Source organism: Myotis lucifugus, unplaced genomic scaffold (genome assembly GCF_000147115.1).
Source record: "Myotis lucifugus unplaced genomic scaffold, Myoluc2.0 scaffold_295, whole genome shotgun sequence".
NCBI lineage: Eukaryota > Metazoa > Chordata > Mammalia > Chiroptera > Vespertilionidae > Myotis > Myotis lucifugus.
The window spans coordinates 1,361,111-1,380,034 of NW_005871343.1; the positions used below are offsets into that span (position 1 = coordinate 1,361,111).

The 18,924-nt window shown below is 39.6% G+C and overlaps 2 protein-coding genes across 4 annotated transcripts in view; one reads left to right on the top strand and one right to left on the bottom strand.

Moving 5' to 3' along the window:
• The window catches only part of UBQLN1 (ubiquilin 1), a 45,625-nt gene extending 41,828 nt beyond the window's left edge, over nucleotides 1-3,797 (top strand). For both annotated transcript variants that reach the window (XM_006100019.3, XM_006100020.3), the window contains one exon: nucleotides 1,833-3,797. In XM_006100019.3, the coding sequence (XP_006100081.1) occupies nucleotides 1,833-1,985 (153 nt within the window). In that variant the 3' untranslated portion in view covers nucleotides 1,986-3,797. The remainder of the gene's footprint in view (nucleotides 1-1,832) is intronic.
• Nucleotides 3,798-15,342: 11,545 nt separating this feature from the next.
• IDNK (IDNK, gluconokinase) overlaps nucleotides 15,343-18,924 on the bottom strand; it is a 6,309-nt gene continuing 2,727 nt past the window's right edge. For both annotated transcript variants that reach the window (XM_006100021.3, XM_006100022.3), the window contains exons 4-5: nucleotides 16,567-16,610; nucleotides 15,343-15,846 (exon numbers count right to left, since the gene is read on the bottom strand). In XM_006100021.3, the coding sequence (XP_006100083.1) occupies nucleotides 15,501-15,846; nucleotides 16,567-16,610 (390 nt within the window). In that variant the 3' untranslated portion in view covers nucleotides 15,343-15,500. The remainder of the gene's footprint in view (nucleotides 15,847-16,566; nucleotides 16,611-18,924) is intronic.

The following is an 18,924-nucleotide window of genomic DNA, read 5'->3' on the forward strand; positions in this document are numbered from 1 at the left end:
ACTAACTGAAATAAAAAATAATTTACAGGGGATCAACAGTAGAGTAAGGCTGCTGAGAATCAAAATCAAGAATTTGTGGAACATAAGGAAATAACACCCAATCAGAACAGCAAAAAGAAAAAAGAAAGTGTAAGGAGCCCTGGGACAACTTCAAGCATACCAACATTTGCATAATGGGGGTGCTGGAAGAAGAAAGCAGGAGCAGGAAATTGAAAAACTACTTGAAAAGTAATGACAGAAAACCTCCCTTACCCGGTGAAAGAAATAGACATACAAGTCCCAGGAAGCATAGAGTCCCAAACAAGATGAACCCAAAGAGGCCCACACTAAGACACATCATAACTAAAATGCCAAAGGTAAAAGACAAAGAGAAAATACTAAAAGCAGCAAGAGAAAAGCAGTTAGTTACCTTTAAGAGAGTGCCCATACAACTGTCATCTGATTTCTCAACAGAAACTTTGCAGGCCAGAAAGAAATGGCAAGAAATATTCAAAGTGATGAAAAGCAAGGACCTACAACCAAGATTACTCTACCCAGCCAAGCTGTCATTACATGAAATGTTAAAGGGTCTTCTTTAAGAAGAAAAAAAAGAAAAGATAAAAAATATGAACAATAAAATGACAATAAATATCAACAATTGAATCTAAAAATTAACAAATGAACAAGCAAAACAGAAACCCTCATATATACAGAGAACATTTTGACAGATGGGAGGGGGGATGGTTGTAAAGGTGAAGGGATTGAGAATACAAACTAGTTATAATGTAGTCTTAGGGATGTAAAGTACAGATAGGGAATAATATATGGTGTCAGGTGGGTATGAGATTTTTCTGAATGATCACTTAAGTTTTATAATGTCTGATCACTGAAGTGTACACCTGAAACTAATACAACAATGTATGTCAACTGCAATTGAAAAAATTTAAAAAGATTTTAAAAAATCCTAACTACCTCACTACTACTTCCTGTGGTAAGTTGGTGTTACATGAATATACCTCACAAATAGGTCTGAAAAATGCGGGCTCATAATAATGTTCTTGTATCTGGAAGTATTTATTGGCTTTACCAAGAATCTGCCATTGAACAAAGATGATTATAGTTCAAATCTGGTATGGTAGGTTGCCTCCAAACTTCTGCCTGGCAAAAATATAGCATGCTTTCTGATTTTCAGGTTTTATTAAATACAATAAACAGAACAGGGTTTATCTAACACAAGTATTTGTATCCTCAGTAACTTGCATAGTTCTGGCTCAGTAAAAATTCAAGGACTTAATAAGAAAAAAGATTTTAGCTGTTGGAGAGAGTTATTATATAAGTTGAATAATCTATAGACTTCCCCATTACCAGGTTGGCCAGGGTTGATTAATCATTTATGTATTTTTGTCTTAACCTCATTTCTGAAGAAAGATATGACACAGCTGAATTGTCAGAAATCTGTGGGCCTGAAACTGGAACTCTTTCTGAAGACTTTGGCCAGTGCAGAAATAAGCCTCATTAGAACTTTAAAATTTTATACACAAGGACATGACTTTTATAATTACCCAGTTGGTCAATAGCTACAAAATAAGTAATCTAATTCTAAGCTATTTGCATATATAGACTTTCTATTTATTTATGAGCTTCTTAAATATATGTAAAGAAAGGTTGAGGTTTATTAAAAATTTTTTTAAGTATGTGATCTATTTGACATGATTGTTTAGGTATAAATTAGCAAAATAAAGTGCTAGAGGTCTTTTAAATATGTTGAACATGTTTCGAGAGAGAGAGAGAGAGAGAGGCCAGTGCTTTTGTAGCTCAGACTTTTGGTTAATTTTTTTTTTTTTCCTTAACAGCTACAGAGTCCAGAAGTCAGATTTCAGCAACAACTGGAACAACTCAGTGCAATGGGGTTTTTGAACCGTGAAGCAAACTTGCAAGCCCTGATCGCAACAGGAGGTGATATCAATGCGGCTATTGAAAGATTACTGGGCTCCCAGCCATCATAGCAGCATTTCTGTATCTTGAAAAAAATGTAATTTATTTTTGATAACGGCTCTTAAATCTTTAAAATACCTGCTTTATTTCATTTTGACTTTTGGAATTCTGTGCTGTTATAAACAAACTCAATATGATGCATTTTAAGGTGGAGTACAGTAAGATAATGTGGGTTTCTCTGTGTGGTTTTATTTTTCTTGTGGAACAATGGGAATCAATGCTTTTTCATTTAAGGCTACTGCATGCATTAAACACTTCTGCATTTATTGTAATTTTTTAAAAAAAACTTCACCTTTTGTAGTGGGTGAACAGATTTTTGTCCTGCATCTGTCCAATTTATTTGCTTTTTAAACATTAGCCTATGGTAGTAATTTATGTAGAATAAAAGCATTAAAAGAAGCAAATCATTTGCACTCTATAATTTGTGGTTACAATATTCCTTATTGTGACTTTGGCATGTATTTTTGCAAACAAAATGCTGTAAGATTTACACTACTGACAGTTTTACTTTATTTGTATACAATATATTATGCACATTTGGGAATGCATTTCTAGAAACATACAGCAGTAAGTTATCTTGAGCAAAACACTTATAAATAAAAAAGTAAAGATAAGGAAATAAAGTTAAATATTTCCTAATTGTGTAGAATCTTACAGCATCTTTGATAAACATCTTTCAGCAAAAGTGCCAGTTAGGTTTGTTGACTATATAGTAGAAAAGCTGATTCTGGTTATCTCTTTAAGGACATTTAATTGTACAGACAACATAATGTAACATTGTCTCAACATTCACTGATTAATTGTAAATTACCTTAATTTTTGTGCAGACAGAAGGAGCACTGTAATATAACCCAAAAGTGCATTTGCCTAAGACTTTTCAGCTTCTCCCATAGGTAGTTTAACAGGCATTACAGTTTGTAATTGAAATGTTGCTTTCACTGAAAGTGTCTTGATGTTTCAGTTATTTTTAATTGCCATATAAAAATAGATCTATCTTTTGGGTTTATCAGATTTCTCATGCACAGGCAATACATGAATTTAAAATGATTTGTGAGCTACTTGTTTCTGAAGTGTTTCGGTAGTTTATTAAGAAATAGGTAAATATTGTGCTTTTCAGAGCCTGAGAGAGGGGAACTTGGGGGAGGGGGTGGGGATCTATCCTGGAGTGGGCCAGCCTAAATAACACTGGTGTAACCAAGGTTCTGTTAGGATTTCTGTGCATATAATGTAGTAAACAGGTATCATTCAGGGGTGATAAACAAGAGCCGTTTTAACAATGTTGAATACATTTGGCTGTTCTACAGCCTTTTTCTTTCCTCCTCAGAGAAGTTCTGTTTGCCTAACTCAAATTGTTGGTGTGGTACATTCCTTTAGGACCAATTAAACATAACTTTGGGTCAGTAATATATTTGGCTGACTCTGGTTCAGTATTCTCTTAGGTCATTATAGTCTCATGTACAGGAAATTAAAATGTTCAAGTTACCTAAAATGAGTTCAGACCAATAAAATCAAAGGAAATACAAGTTGAATTGTATTACTTCTGTAAGTTGCTTGCTATTAAAAAGGGTTAAGAGGTCAAGTTGCCCACCAGCCATGCACTGTTCTGACACTTTCCCCAGGAGGAAAACTTGTATGAAGGTCAAGGTGGAGGCATGGCTAGAGGAAGTTGTTCAGGATTACTCATGTGTCTTTGCTCTCTCTGCCTTATGCCTCAGTCTGGTTTAAAATCTTGTACTGGCGAATGGTGGTATACAGTGTGGGATAGTGTCATAACCAATTTGACAGTTATTAATCACAAAATAACAATAAATCTCTAGCTTTTACATTTGGTTTGTCTTGCCTCTTTTGTGGGGAAAAAATTTCTTTCTTTGACCATGTATTTTAAAGACTTGATTTACCTCAGATTTTATCATGTTTTAGATTATTCTTTATTAATTTTTAAAGTTTCTCTAGTTAAAATATGTCCATACACTGTACTGGAATGTTAGGTGACCTGGGCGCTTCTGCTTTTTTTGATACCTGACTAGTTGACTGAGTAAAGGCATCATGATTTCTTTGTTATAAAAATAGTGATGGAGCCTATGTGGCAGACTGGACTGGTGATCTCTTCAGTACCTTTCAGCTGCTGCAGTGGTATGATTTTGCATGTTTCTGTTGTTATTAATCCTCACTCGAGGATATTTTTTCCTTCGATTTTTTTTTTAGAATGGAAGGGTAGAGACAGAGAGAGACACATCAGTTGGTTGCCTCCCACACATAGACTTAAAGCATTAAAAAGACACTTAAAATACTGTAGGCTTAAATTGTTCTCATATTGGATTATTACAAATTGAATAAAGAATGGAGTGGTGAGCCCGGCCGTTGTGGCTCAGTGGTTGAGTGTTGACCTATAAACCAGGAGGTCATGGCTCAATTCTCGGTCAGGGCACATGCCCAGTTGTGGTCTTGGTCCACAGTGTGGAGCATGCAGGAGGTAGCCAATCCATGATTCTCTCTCATCATTGATGTTTCTTGCTTTCTCTCCCTCTCCCTTCCTCTCTGAAATCAATAAAAATATATTAAAAAGAGAGAATGGAGTGGTGAAAATAGTATTTCAGGATTTTATTTCCCAAGTGGGATATTTGTGACACTCAGTGTTTTTCAGAATTAGAGTTTGAGTTGGCTTAAATATAGTAATAAGGTTTTTGTTATTTGGGGAGACATTATTACTATGTTAACTTAATAGGCAAATTACAGCAAAATAGGACAGATAAAAATGTCACTAACATCCTATATAATAAAAGACTAATATGCAAATTGTCCCCTCAACCAGGAATTTGACCAGGGGCGAGGCTAGCTGGCTAACCGCCTGCGGCCCCTCCCCTGACCAGTCAACTGCCTGTGGCTCCTCCCCCTGGCCAGCCCTGCCCGATTGGCCCTGATTGGGGCAGGCCTGCGCGACCCCACCCATGCACGAATTCATGCACCAGGCCTCTAGTTAGTGATAAAAGTGAAGCTAGGTCACAGGTCTATGTACTCAACCAAAACAAAAAAGGTTGTGTGATTAAGGCAGAGAAACATAATGTACTGTATTTCCTCTCTTAGAGGTTAATATTATACATGTTAAAGTCAACAAGAAGTCTTGCGTTAAAGAAACCTGTTTAAAGTTATTTAATCCAGCCTTTTCTTACTTTTCCTATCCTTTCACTTAACTATTCTTCAAGGTAATGATATTTCCAGTGAACACACTTTGGGAAAACTATACTTAGCAGATCTACTTCCCTGGTTCTGCACATCGTATTTTCTTCTCTGGAATTTCATCTGTCTTCAGCTTACATAAAGCCTACATTCCTTCTAGGCTCAGTTCTGAAGTCTTACTAAACTTTGCTAACCAGTGATTTATTTACTGTGAACTACTTAGCCTTCACTCCTAAATGCTGCATTTTGCCTTTCTCATTCACCTTACAGTTTGGGTGGGCCATGTTTGTTTTCTGCTGAAATTTTCTTATCAGTTACTTAAATAATATTGTTTTTCCCTCAATCAACCATAAGCAACCATTGCCTCAGAAAGTTAACATTTTTTTAAAAAAATATATTTTTTATTGATTTCAGAGAGAGAAAGGGAGAGGGGGAGAGAGAAACATCAATGATGAGAGAGAACCGTTGATTGGCTGCTTCCTGCACACCCCCTACAGGGGATCGAACCCGCAACCTGGGCATAGGCCCTGACCGGGAATCGAACCTGTGACCTCTTGGTTCCTGGGTCGACCCTCAACTGCTGAGCCACACCCAGCTGGACAACATCACACTTTTATCCATCAGTAAATCATATAGGCTTTGCCTTCAAAACATATCCCAACTCTGACTTCTTTCCATTACCACTGCTACCAACCTGTTGAGTACCAGATTCTTTTCTAGTTGCTGAAAGTAGAGCAGCAAATAAAGTTCTGTCCATATGGAGTTTACATAGTCGAATGTAGAGAGGCAGACAGTAAACAAAACACATATATGCCCTGTTAGATAATGACAAGTGATTTGGTGAAAAATTAAGAGTAATAAGGAGGCTGGTTTTAGGAAGAAGGTGTTTTTACTTTATATAGCCAGAGAAAGCCTCAATGAGAAGGTGACATTTAAATAGAGACTTATCGAATATTTATCTGGGAGGGTGAATAATTTTCCAGGGAAGAGATACAACTAATGAAAAGGCCCTGTAATATGAGTGTCCTGAGTGTGTTTAGAACGCAGGAAGTTGGTATGAATGCAAGGTAAGCTAGGAAGAAAGTGTTTTAGGGAATATAATGGGAGAGGGGAGGGCAGGGGAGTGGCTTAGGTGTTTGTGTCCCATCCTCAGAGTTTTTGATTTACTAATTAGTAGAATTTACATTTCTAACAATGTTGGACATGAGACCTAGGGCGGCCAGGGTGGAAGACTTTTAAGAGGTAATAATCTTGGTGAGAGATTGTATGAGCTTAGGTTAGGTTGGTAGCAGTGGTAGTGGAAATAAGTCAGAGTTGGGGTATGTTTTGAAGGCAAAGCCTGTACGATTTACTGATGGATAAAAGTGTGAAGGTAAGAGCAAGAGAAGTATCAGTTATCAAGCAAGACAAACAAGGTAGAAGGGCACACACGGGGAGGAGTATAAACCAGTAGTTTTGACATATTAAGTGGGATGTACTTGGTATGCATAGAAGTGCAGAGAAGATGATGATTGGCGGAGAGGTTCAGGCTATAGACAAGTAGTTGCCTGTATATATAGCTGATATTTAAAGCCAAAAAGCAAGATCAGAAGTTCTCAACCAGAAGCAGTTTTGCCCCCCAGGGCGCTTCTGGCAATATTTGGAGACACATTTTTGATTGGGGCTGCTATTGGCATCTAGTGAGTAGACGCCAAGGATGTTGCTAGACATTCTACAATGTACAGGACATTCTCCCACAACAGAATGATCTGGGCCAAAATGTTAAAGCCAAAAGCTTTCTCTAAGATCAGGAACAAGGCACGAATGCTCACTATCACCACTTCTATTCTACGTAGTAGTAGTCCTAGCCAGAGCAATGAGACAAGAAAAAGAATTAAAAGGCATCCAAAACAAAAAGGAAGAAATAAAACTATTTGTAGATGATATGACACTATATATAGAAAACACTAAAGACTCTCATCAAAAAACTATTAAAAGTAATAAATGAATTCAGTAAAGTTAAAGGATACAAAATTAATATACAGAAATCTGTTGCATTTTTATACACCAAAAGGAGAAATTAAAGTAATCCCATTAACATTTGCATAAAACATAAAATATCTAGGAATAAATTTAACCTAGATCGAAAGAGTGTAAGTCTTTAAAAAACAGTAAGACACTGAAGAAAGAAAGTGAAGAGGATACAAATAAATTGAAGAATATACCATGCTCATGGATTGGAAGGATTGATATTGTTAAAATGTTGGTGGGATTGCGAATTGGTGCAGCCACTATGGAAAACAATGTGGATTTTCCTCAAAAAATTTAAAAATAGAGCTGTCATATAATCCAACAATACCATTTCTGGGTTTTTATTTGAGGAAAAAAGTACAAATTAAAAAATATATATGTACCCTTATGTTCTTTGCAGCATTATTTACAATAGCCAAGATATGGAAGTAACGTAAGTGTCCAGAGATGAATAGATAAAGAAGATGTGTACATATAAAATGGAATATTACTGAGCAATAAAAGAATGAAATGTTGCCCTTTGCAACAACGTGGGTGGACCTAAAGTATATTATGCTGAGTGAAATAAGTCAGAAAGACAAATACTATTATAATTTCACTTCCAAGTAAAATCCAAAAAAAACCCAAAAAACAATAAACCCATAGATCTAGAGAACAGGCTTCTGATTGCCAAATGGGGGAGGAGGTTGAGGGGTGGTTGAAATTTTTAAAAAAGGTACATAGATTAAAAGGAAAAGTGGTACAAAAACAACAAAATGTTAATAGTGCCAAGGTTGAGAATTCCAGACTAGATGAGTTTCAGAGGAAGAATGTTGATAAGCACACTTGGGGGAGATTGATCCCTGCTTCACTCTAACTTGCAGTTCAGGGGGGTTAGAGGAAGCCAACAAAGGAGATCAACAGGCAGGTAGGTAGTAGGGTGGAAAGCAAGGAAGGTCTTGAAAGCTAGTGAAGAAACCTTTCACAAGGATAAAGATGGCAAATTAACTGTTAAATGCTGTTACTTCTGATGCTTCTCATGGATTGGATATTCACCTCTGGTATTTAATAAAAGGAAAGACCATCATTGATGATAGGGGTTTTATAGAGCGATGAGGGTCAAATTCTGGTTGGAATAGACTGATGAGATTTTAGCAGTTTTGAAGTAAAGAGAATCAGAAAAAAGGGGGCAGTGGTGATGGTGTGGAAGAAGTTTGCCTTTTGTATTCTTTTAAGAGGGGAAGTACTATACAGGATGGGGCAAAGTGGGTTTACAGTTGTATGTGAAACAGTTTATCCTTATAGAATTACTAATTACTAGAGGCCCGATGCATGAAGATTCGTGCAAGAATGGGCCTGCCTTCCCCTGGCTGCCAGCACCACCTTCGCTCTGGCCCAGAGCTGCCTTTCTGCCTTCCCACGCTGCCCAGAGGCCCTGAGGCGGCTGGGGCAGCGTGGAACGCCTGCGTCGTCGGACGACGCAAGCATCCTGCCCGCCCCCAGCCGCTTGGTGCCTGTGTATACAAATTAGCCCGCCATCTTGGTTGGGTTAATTTGCATACTCCTGATTGGCTGGTGGGTGGCACGAAGGTACGGTCAATTTGCATCTTTTTTATTAGTGTAGATTGTTTTCCATACTGGAAACATACTTTCCCCCTCCCTATATATAGCATGCTTGTATTCTAATGGGAATGATCCTGTGTGTGTGTTGAGAGGGACTTGATTTAGGAGAGTATGAAGTAATTGTTTTCTACCAAACATACAAAGAAAGCAGTTATCACTAGCTTTTGATCCCCAGAATAGGTTTAATAAATAAATAAGCACCTCTGTTACATGAACTAAAGTGTGAGGGAGAAGATTTCTCTGCCTTTCCAGTCACCATTTTCAGCTTAGAGCTGCCTTTGCTTGTCAGTAGGAGTGGTACTTTCCCAGCCCATCTGAACTTTTTGTGGTCAACCCTTTTGGGAGTGGAGAAACAGCACCCTCCTCCCAACATCTTTGCTTCAGTGAGATGAAATAGAATGAGCTCGAGAGTCTTCCAGAGCTGGTACAGTGTTGTGATGAAGAACATCCTCAGATGATAATTTCAACTCATTAACACATGTATTTCAGACCCCCTAATTATTAGGTAGCCTGTCCCAGATCCACAAGTCAGTCTGTCTTAACGATTCTATGCTTAGAACAGAGCTAGGTGCATAGAGGAGCTCCCAGCATAATTTCCCTCAAAAGACCAGAGCTGAATGTGGCACCCAATTTTTTAATGGGATATAAAAAGTAGCTGCTGTATATTCTAGCTAGTTTTTTGTTGTTGTTTTTTACTTATTTATTGTCTAAAGTTTTACATGTCTCCTTTTCCCCCAATTGACCCCTCCCCCCGAGCCATTCCCACTCCAGGCAAGCTTCCACCGCCCCAGTGTCTCTGTCCATTGGTTATGCTAATATGCATACATACAAGTCCTTTGGTTGCTCTCTAACCCCACCTCCCCTGCCATTTGTCTCTGGATCTATTCTTGTTCATCAACTTATGTTGATCATTATTTGATCACATATGAGTGAGATCATGTGATATTTATCTTTCTCTGACTGGCTTATTTCGCTTAGCATAATGCTCTCTAGTTCCATCCATGCTGTTGCAAATGGTAAAAGTTCCTTTTTTATAACAGCATAGTATTCCATTGTGAAGATCAGTGATTCCCAAAGTGGGCGCTACTGCCCCCTGGTGGGCGCTGCAGCGATCCAGGGGGGCGGTGATGGCCACAGGTGCATTTGTTTTAACTTTTTGTATTACCTTTCTATTCTGAGTTCAATAAATAGTTTCATAATTTCAAACTTCAATGTTTCTAATTTACACCTTTCTTTACTATATTTTACGAAAAATGTAGAAACAATACATATATCTTTCTGTTTAATTGCTATTAAAATTTAAAAAAAATTAATTTCCAAGGGGCGCTGAGTAATATTTTTTCTGGAAAGGGGGCGGTAGGCCAAATAAGTTTGGGAACCACTGGTGTAGATGTACCACAGTTTTTTAATCCATTCATTTGCTGATGGGCACTTAGGTTGTTTCCAAATCTTAGCTATTGTAAATTGTGCTGCTATGAACATAGGGTGCATATATCCTTTCTGATTGGTGTTTCTGGTTTCTTGGGATATAGCCCTAGAAGTGGGATTACTGGGTCAAATGGGAGTTCCATTTTTAAATTTTTGAGGAAACTCCATACTGTCTTCCACAGTGGCTGCACCAGTCTGCATTCCCACCAGCAGTGCACGAGGGTTCCTTTTTTTCCACATCCTCGCCAGCACTTGTCATTTGTTGATGATAGCCATTCTGACAGATGTGAGATAGTATCTCATTGTTGTTTTGATTTGCATCTCGGGTGATTAGTGACTTTGTACATGTTTTTATATGTCTCTTGGCCTTCTGTATGTCCTCTTTCGAAAAGTGTTTATTTAGGTCCTTTGCCCATTTTTTGCTTGGATCATTTATCTTCCTTTTGTTAAGTTGTATGAGTTCTCTGTAAATTTTGGAGATTAAGCCCTTATCTGAAATATCATTGGCAAATATGTTCTCCCATGCTTTCTTGTTTTGTTGATGGTTTCTTTTGCTGTGCAGAAGCTTTTTATTTTGATGTAGTCCCATTTGTTTATTTTCTCCTTAGTCTCCATTGCCCTAGGAGTGTGTCGGTAAAGATATTGCTACGACATATGTCTGATATTTTGCTGTCTATGGAGTCTTGTAGAATTTTTATGGTTTCCCATCTTACCTTTAATTCCTTTAGCCATTTTGAGTTTGTTTTTGTGTATGGTGTAAGTTGGTGATCTAGTTTCATTTTTTTGCATGTATCTGACCAAATTTCCCAGCACCATTGACTCCATTGACTCCATTGTATGCTCCTCTGTCAAATATTAATTGAGCATAATGACTTGGGTCGATTTCTGGGTTCTCTGTTCTGTTCCATTGGTCTATATTTCTGTTCTTGTGCCAGTACCAGGCAGTTTTGAAAACCGTGGTTTGGTAATATAGCTTGATATCTGGTATTGTGATCCCTCCAACTTTGTTCTTCTTTCTCAGGATTGCTGTGGCTATTTGGGGTCTTTTTTTTATTCCAGATGAATTTTTGGAGAGTTTGTTTTAGATCTTTGAAATATGCCATTGGTATTTTAATGGGGATTGCATTGAATCTGTAGATTGCTTTGGGTAGTATGGACATTTTAATGATGTTGATTCTACCAATCCATGAACATGGTATGTTCTTCCATTTGTTTATGTCTTCCTCTATCTCTTTTTTCAATGTCCTGTAGTTTTCTGAGTAGAGTTCTTTTACCTCCTTAGTTAAGTTTATTCCTAGGTAGCTTAATTTTTTTGGTGCAATGGTAAATGGGATTGTTTTTTTCGTTTCTCTTTCTGAGAGTGCATTATTGGTGTATAAAAAGGCCATAGATTTCTGGGTGTTAATTTTGTATCCTGCTACATTGCCGAATTCATTTATTAGGTCTAGTAGTTTTTTGATGGAGTCTTTGGGGTTTTCTGTGTATAGTATCATGTCATCTGCTAATAAGAACAGTTTTACTTCTTCTTTTCCAGTTTGGATGCCTTTTATTTCTTCTTCTTATCTGATCACTATGGCTAGCACTTCCAGGACTATATTGAACAGGAGTGGTGAAAGTGGGCATCCCTGCCTTGTTCCTGTTCTTAGGGGAAATTAGTTTAGTTTTTGCCCATTGAGTATGATTTTAGCTGCAGGTTTCTCATATAAGGCTTTTATTATGTTGAGGTATGATCCCTCTATTCCCACTTTGCTGAGAGTTTTTATCAAGAAAGGGTGTTGGATTTTGTCAAATGCTTTTTCTGCATCAATTGATATGATTATGTGATTTTTGTCTCTCAGTTTGTTTATGTGATGTATCACGTTTATTGATTTGCAGATATTGTACCAGCCTTGCATTCCCGGAATAAATCCCACTTGGTCATGGTGTATGATCTTTCTAATGTAATGCTGAATCCGATTTGCTAGAATTTTGTTGAGGATTTTAGCATCTATGTCCATCAAGGATATTGGCCTGTAGTTTTCTTTTTTTGTGGTGTCTTTATCTGATTTTGGAATTAGGGTAATGCTGGCTTCATAGAAAGAGCTTGGAAGTGTGCCTTCCTCTTGAATTTTTTTTGGAATAGTCTGAGGACCCAGCTAGGTTTTTAAAAAAGCTACTCAGGCACATTCTCAACTCCTTATACTTCCCAGAAAGTGAAGGGACTTTCCCCTGTGTTGTGGTTATCCAATGCTTTATAACAAACGACCTCACAGCTTGGTGGCTTAGAACAAAATCAATCATTTATTTTATTCACAAATTAGCAATGTTGGCTGGGCTTGGTGTAAGTAGCTGGAGCAACTTGACTTGGTCTGGAGAATTTACTTTGCAAAGGCTGATTTACCTGGCTGTGGACTTGCTACATGCTTTTATCTGGGAGTCCAGTTTGGGTCTCAGTTTCTCTCCACATGGGCTTTTCCAGGGCCACTTGTACTTTCTTACATGAACATGGTAGACAAGTATCTTGAGAAAAATGAAAGCTGTCAGTTTTTTCAAGGTGTGAGCCCCAAACTGACCTAGTGTCAAAGTTAAGGGTCATAGGCCCTGTTGCTTGATGGGTATCAAAAATTTTGTGAATTTATGACTACTTTAATCCACTACACACTATGATTCCAGAAGGGGAAAAGTGTTGGAGCAGCACATTTTTCTCCTCCAATGTGTACTTTTCTCTAGGGAGGAGTGACTTAACTGCCTGTTGAATATTGTAGGAGGAAGTAGGTACATGGACTGAGCCCCTTTTATTTGGGAAAGTCTCTCCAAAAGGTAGCATGCATCTAGCCTGCTGTCCTAGCATATGGTGGTAAGGTTGGTGAGTTAGGCTTAGCTCTTACGGTTCTCTTTTTTGCTAAATGAACAGAACTTAACTACTGTGACTATTTTAAAGTACATTCACAATGTACAACCATCAAAATCCTTCACAACTCATTGTCACCTAGAAGGGAAACCACTTAATCACTCACCATTACCCCGTGCCTCAGCCCCTGCCAACCACTAGTCTGCTTCTAACTCTGGATTTATACATTCTGGATATTTCATATAATTGGAATGATGTAGTATGTGGCCTTTGTGTGTGGCTTCCGTCACTTAGCATGGTTTTAAGGTTCATCCATGTCAGTACTTCATTCCCTTTAATGGTTGAGTAATAATTCCATTGTAAGGATGGTATTGCATTTTATTTATTAATCTGTTGGTGGGCATTTACATCATTTGGATATTGTGAATAATGCTGCTATAACATCTGATTTGACCTGGTCAAGAGTTGGGTTGGGGTGGAGGGAGACCCTAGCAGGGAATAAGAAGGAAGACGCAAGATTCACATACTTCGAAGGAGTTCATAAGCTCCCACACAGTCAGAATAACAGGAGTGGAAGTGTGGCCATAGGACACACTCCCTCAGACCTGGGGATGACAAGTATAACAAGAGCCAATGTTTGAGTAGTTAGTGTGTCAGGCTTCAGCACTTTGCATGCATTATCTCAGTTCTCACAATCTTACGGAATGAAGTGTCCCCATTTTATAGGAGAGGAAAGGTTTAACCCGAACTTCTTCCAGTGGAGGGGGACAAGGTGGAGAGTCCTGCCAGAGGGGGTGGTAAGTGGTGTTTGCAGGGTTGAGGAAATCTTTCATTGGCATTTACTTTGAACCATTCAAACAGTTCTCACCTACCTCTTCTTCCCAGTTCAGAGGCTGGGCAGGGGTGTGGGCAGGGCTGGTGGGGAGCAGCATTCCACCACCCTTTGAACCTGCAACATAACCCTTGGCTGCTGGAGGGGTTCTCAGGACTGGGTGAGCAGTTTGTGCTTGCTGCATCCTCTGGGGCCACCAGAGGGCAGTACTTGCTCACATCTTGGCCTCCCTGTGGCCAGGTATGGGAACATTAGAGCAATAGTACTCAACTGTATCAGTCTCAATGCCTTTTTTTAAACAATTATTTTTCTCATGTCCCCTTTAATAAAGTTCACCTAGGGAAATAATAAATATGACGCCTTAACTCTAAAGAACAAATAAGGGAGAGTAGCTTGTAATAGACGAAGGGCTTCAACATGTAATGTCTTTACTAGTCTCGTCTCACAGAGGCCTTGGTAAAATGTGGAGAGTAGACTGGGTCAGTGAGTCCCACGGTTCATTCGCTCAAATTCCATCTTTGCAGTTTTTTGTTGTTGTTGTTGTTACACTTCACCCAAGGATATTTTTATCATTGATTTTTTAGAGAGAGAATGGTAGGGAGGGAGAGAGGGGGAGAGAGAAAGAGAGAAACATCAGTGTGAGAGAGACCCATCGATGGGTTGCCTCCTGCACATGCCCCAACTGGGGCCAGATCAAACCTGCAACCCAGGTATGTGCCACATGCCCTTGACTGGGAATTGAACCTATCACCCTTCTGTGTATGGGACAACACTCTAACCACTGAGCACACGGCCCAGGGCCATCTTTGCAGTTTTTTTTTTTATTTTAATTTTTTGCTTATTCTTTTATTTTTTTAAATTTTTATTTATTTTTGTTAATCCTCAACCCGAGGTTATTTTTCCATTGATTTTTTAGGGAGTGTAAGAGCGAGGAGAAAGTCAGAGAAACATCAGTGTGAGAGAAACATATCGATTGGTTGCCTCCTGCATGCACCCCAACCAGGGCCAGGTCCAGAGCCAGGAAGGAACCTGCAACCAAGGTATGTGCCTTTGACCGGAATCGAACCTGGGACCCTTTGGTCTGCAGGCCGACACTCTATCCACTGAACCAAACCGGCTAGGGCCTTTGCTGCTTTTTATATCCGTGAACTAGCTGTGCTTTTTATTTACTTATCCTGAAAGGACAGAGGATTCGGAGGTGTATGGTGTAAAATTACTTGCTGGTGAGTGGTTGATTTTGGACACGTTTCTGCTCCCAAGACCAATTTCCAAGGGATGCCAAGGATAGCCAAATTTTACTTACTTGTTGGAATATAGCCTGATCAAGAATGTTCCCAATAAGGTAGTGATTTCAGCACTGATTATATGATATCCTCTGATCATTTGATTGGATCACATGAATTTCAATTTCAGTGGAAGCTTAACTTTCCAAGTCCCCTCTCCTCCAGTGTGCAGAGCATGGTGACAAGAGGACCACAAATTCCTAAAATCACATCCAAACAAGTATATTTCAACACATCGTGGTTTGTTCACCCTAACTAGAATTTAGAGTACAGTACCAGCATGGATGCTTTAACATGGTCAGGGACAGGATAGAAATTTATGCCTAGTTCTGTTCTGGACCAGTGATAGGAAGTGACTTGGGTTTCATTTTATAGCTTCCATAATTATAGCAATCATCTCTGGAAGACTTTTGTCCACACTGATTTGGATGAAATTTTCTGGAGCTGAGGGGGGTTCCAGAATATCGAACTGAGACTGCAATAACTCAGGGGGCATAAAGTGTCCTTTTCTTTTGAGTAAGCGTCCCGAGATGACCTCAAATGACCCACTCAGATAGACCACAAGGAGCTGCACCTCAGCCGGCTTTCCCTCCTTCCCTGGCTCGTCACACTTCGGAGGTGCACCATCCTTTCCTCGTATTAAGATGTCTCTGTACACTTTCTTCAGAGCTGAGCAGGCTAGGATCACATGCTGTCCCGAGGTTACATCTCTGTTTAAAAAAAAAAAAAAAAAAAAGGCAGGGGGGGAGGCGGAAGTGGTAAAGAATGAAGACGTTTAAAATACCAGGTGTCCATTCTAGGCCGAGTCCAGTACTACTTCCTGCCAGTGGAAGGTGCTATAAACGGCGGTCAAGATTCAGGCAGTCCTGGCTTTGGGGTAAAGATCTTCCACTAGTAAACTGAATCATCTTGGGCAAGGTATGTACCTCCCTGACCACCAGTTCATCATCTGTTAAATGGGGCTACTCAGAGGACCTGCCCATGGAACCGGGGGAGGAAGTTTATCAAGGTGCCGGGTCTCGGCTCCTGTGAATGTAGGCTATGGCTCAGGCACAGCCTGCTGTCATTTTTTGAGCACTTTTATACTGATACTGGTTTAAGTACTACTCATGCCTCGTCTTGCTAATTCTTCACAATAATCTGCGACTAGGAACTATTTAACCCCCTTTTCAAATGAAGAAACAGGCTCATAGAAGCCAAGTGGCTGATTCCCAGCTAGTAATTGTGGAGCTGTCTAGGTTTGTGTCCAGAACCCAACTAAACTATGCCTGTGGCTGATTAAAATCATTGTTGGTTATTTGATAGAAACACATTCCATTCCTGGGATCTTTTATCATCGGTCAGTTGCGATTTCAAGACTATATATTTTACCCTGTACTTTCTGATGGGTCTTCTTGACTCCCTGGTATGCCAAGGCCTGATGCTCTTACCTTAGTAAAATGTCATGCAAGTTGCAAAGCCATGGGATCCTGTCCTGAAATTAGAGCAGACACAGAATGACTTTTCCAGCTATTGTTTGTTTGTTCAGAAACATCGTTAATTTTGTCCCTCAATGTTAAGGTCCAGAGAGATCTTAGTGGTTTTGAGAAGTAGCCCATACTCCAGGCCTAGGGATAAGTCACTAGGCAGTTAAGCCCAGAAACATTTTCCTGGTTCAGGCGCCAGGGGCTCTTTTCAAAATACTAAAAATTGCCCTAAAATACCAGGCTATATCTCCCCCATCTAATCTCCCTGTTGTATATGTGTTCTCCCTGTTTCTGTTATGATTACAAGTCTCCTTGGATTGTATTGCATGATGGTGCCTCTGATCTCCAATGCAGGGAGATAAGATATTCATAGAAACCCTTATGTCAGCTACCCTTTGGTTCTATTCTTCAAATCCTCCTGAAAGAGAACTCCTGTCAGATAAAAGCACCGTGAGAAATTTATATTTTTCCAAAGACAAGACGGAAGAGGTTTCCTTAGAGCACCCTACAGTGTTTCACAAAGAAATCCTCCTGAGACAAGTTTTCTCTTCCTTCCAGGGGTAAATACTGATTGGCCATAATACATTAAAAAACAACAACCATGTTTTATTAGGGAAATTTTAAATATGTACAAAAGCAGACAAAATCGTACAAAACAAACTTCTATGTACTCATAACACAGCTTCAACAATTTTCATCAGGGATCGAACCATGACCTCCTGGTTCATAGGTCAACACAGCCACTGAGGCACGCTGGCCGGGCTAACTTAACTCTTATTTGCAACTCACTAAGGAGAAACATAACACTGGTACAGGCACATTTTACACACTATAGAAATGGTTTTCATTACATATGCATATCTGTATAGACATGACATTAGCAACAACAATAATTAAAATGATATTTATTGAAGGCTTTGGGTATTTCTCTGGGCATATTTTTTGTATTATCTCACTTAATTCTCCCAAGAACCCAATGAAATGGTACCATCTCTAACCCATTTGCCAAAGGTCACACAAGCTTAGAGGTAGAGTCTGGTTATCTACATTTATCTCTAGCACATTATCAGTATTATGTTTAAATTATTACTCTCTTTTATGGTTCACTCCTATCTTCTAAAGTTAAATGTGAACTTAATTTTGATGGTTCAAGGCTTGAATCATTGCAAACTCAAGCTGCACTCCCTGAAGCAAAGAGAAGTGCACCCTTAGAATGCTCCAGAATTGGGCCTACTAATGTTTACTGACTCAGTCCTTCAAGGCAGGACAAAGGGGAGAGAGAGATTGGGGGCACAACTGGGCGTGAGCCAAGTTCACAGAAAGTGAAAACTGCAGTGCGGGCATTTGGCCAGTTCCATTCTGTCCTGTCCTTTGGACACACTTGGTATGTGGACCTGGCTGGGGCCCCTGCACTGTGGACCTGGACCTTGACCTTGCCATCACAGTGGCTCCTGGGCTACGGCTAGTTAAGCCAACAAATCCACAGTTTGTAAGTGTGGCTTGAGAGAGACCTCTAGGAAATGGTCTCATGATGGTGCATATGGGAATGAAGTGCTATTCATTCATTCTTTCTCTCATTCGTTCATTTACTCACAAATACGCCACAAATATTCTCTGACACTTACTATGTGTCAGGCCCTGGGTATATACATTGGAAGAGAAATGGCCAGTCCCTGCCCCTTTGGAGGTGAAATCTAGTTGCAGAGATAAATATTAATCAAATTCGCACACCCTCAAATGCCAAGTTGCAACTGGGACATGGGCAATAAGGAATATGTTGCCAAGAGAGTTTATTATATGAGGTTTTACTTAAGTAGGTCAGGGAGGGCTTCCTTGAAGAAGTGGCACAGGAGCTGAGATGTGAAGGATGTGCAGGGTTAACTTGGTGGGGAGGGGAAAGGAAGTACATTCCAGGTAGTGCGACCAGCAGACCAGCAGGTGCAAAAGCCCCTGGGAAGGTGCATGGGAGGAGGAACTAAAAGGGGCCACAGTGGCTGGGGGGGGGGGGGGTATAGGGGGAGGGAGGGAGGGAGGATGTGTGTGTGTGAAGGGTGCATGGCAGAGTGTGGAGTGGGTCAAGGTCATTTTGGCCTAACCACGCATGTTTAGGAGTTTAGGTGTTTGGTCTTGATCCTGAGATTGGTGGGAAACTTCTAAAGGGCCAGATGTGAATTTGCAAAGATCACTGGCTTGGGGTGGATACCAGAGTCTCGTGATGATGGCAGGCTGATAGGACCTGGGAAGGGAAGATGAACTCCCCTACGTAGGAGGCCCTTTCAGGGATTATATTCTGCACATTAACATTAGGCCACAAAGTGTTCT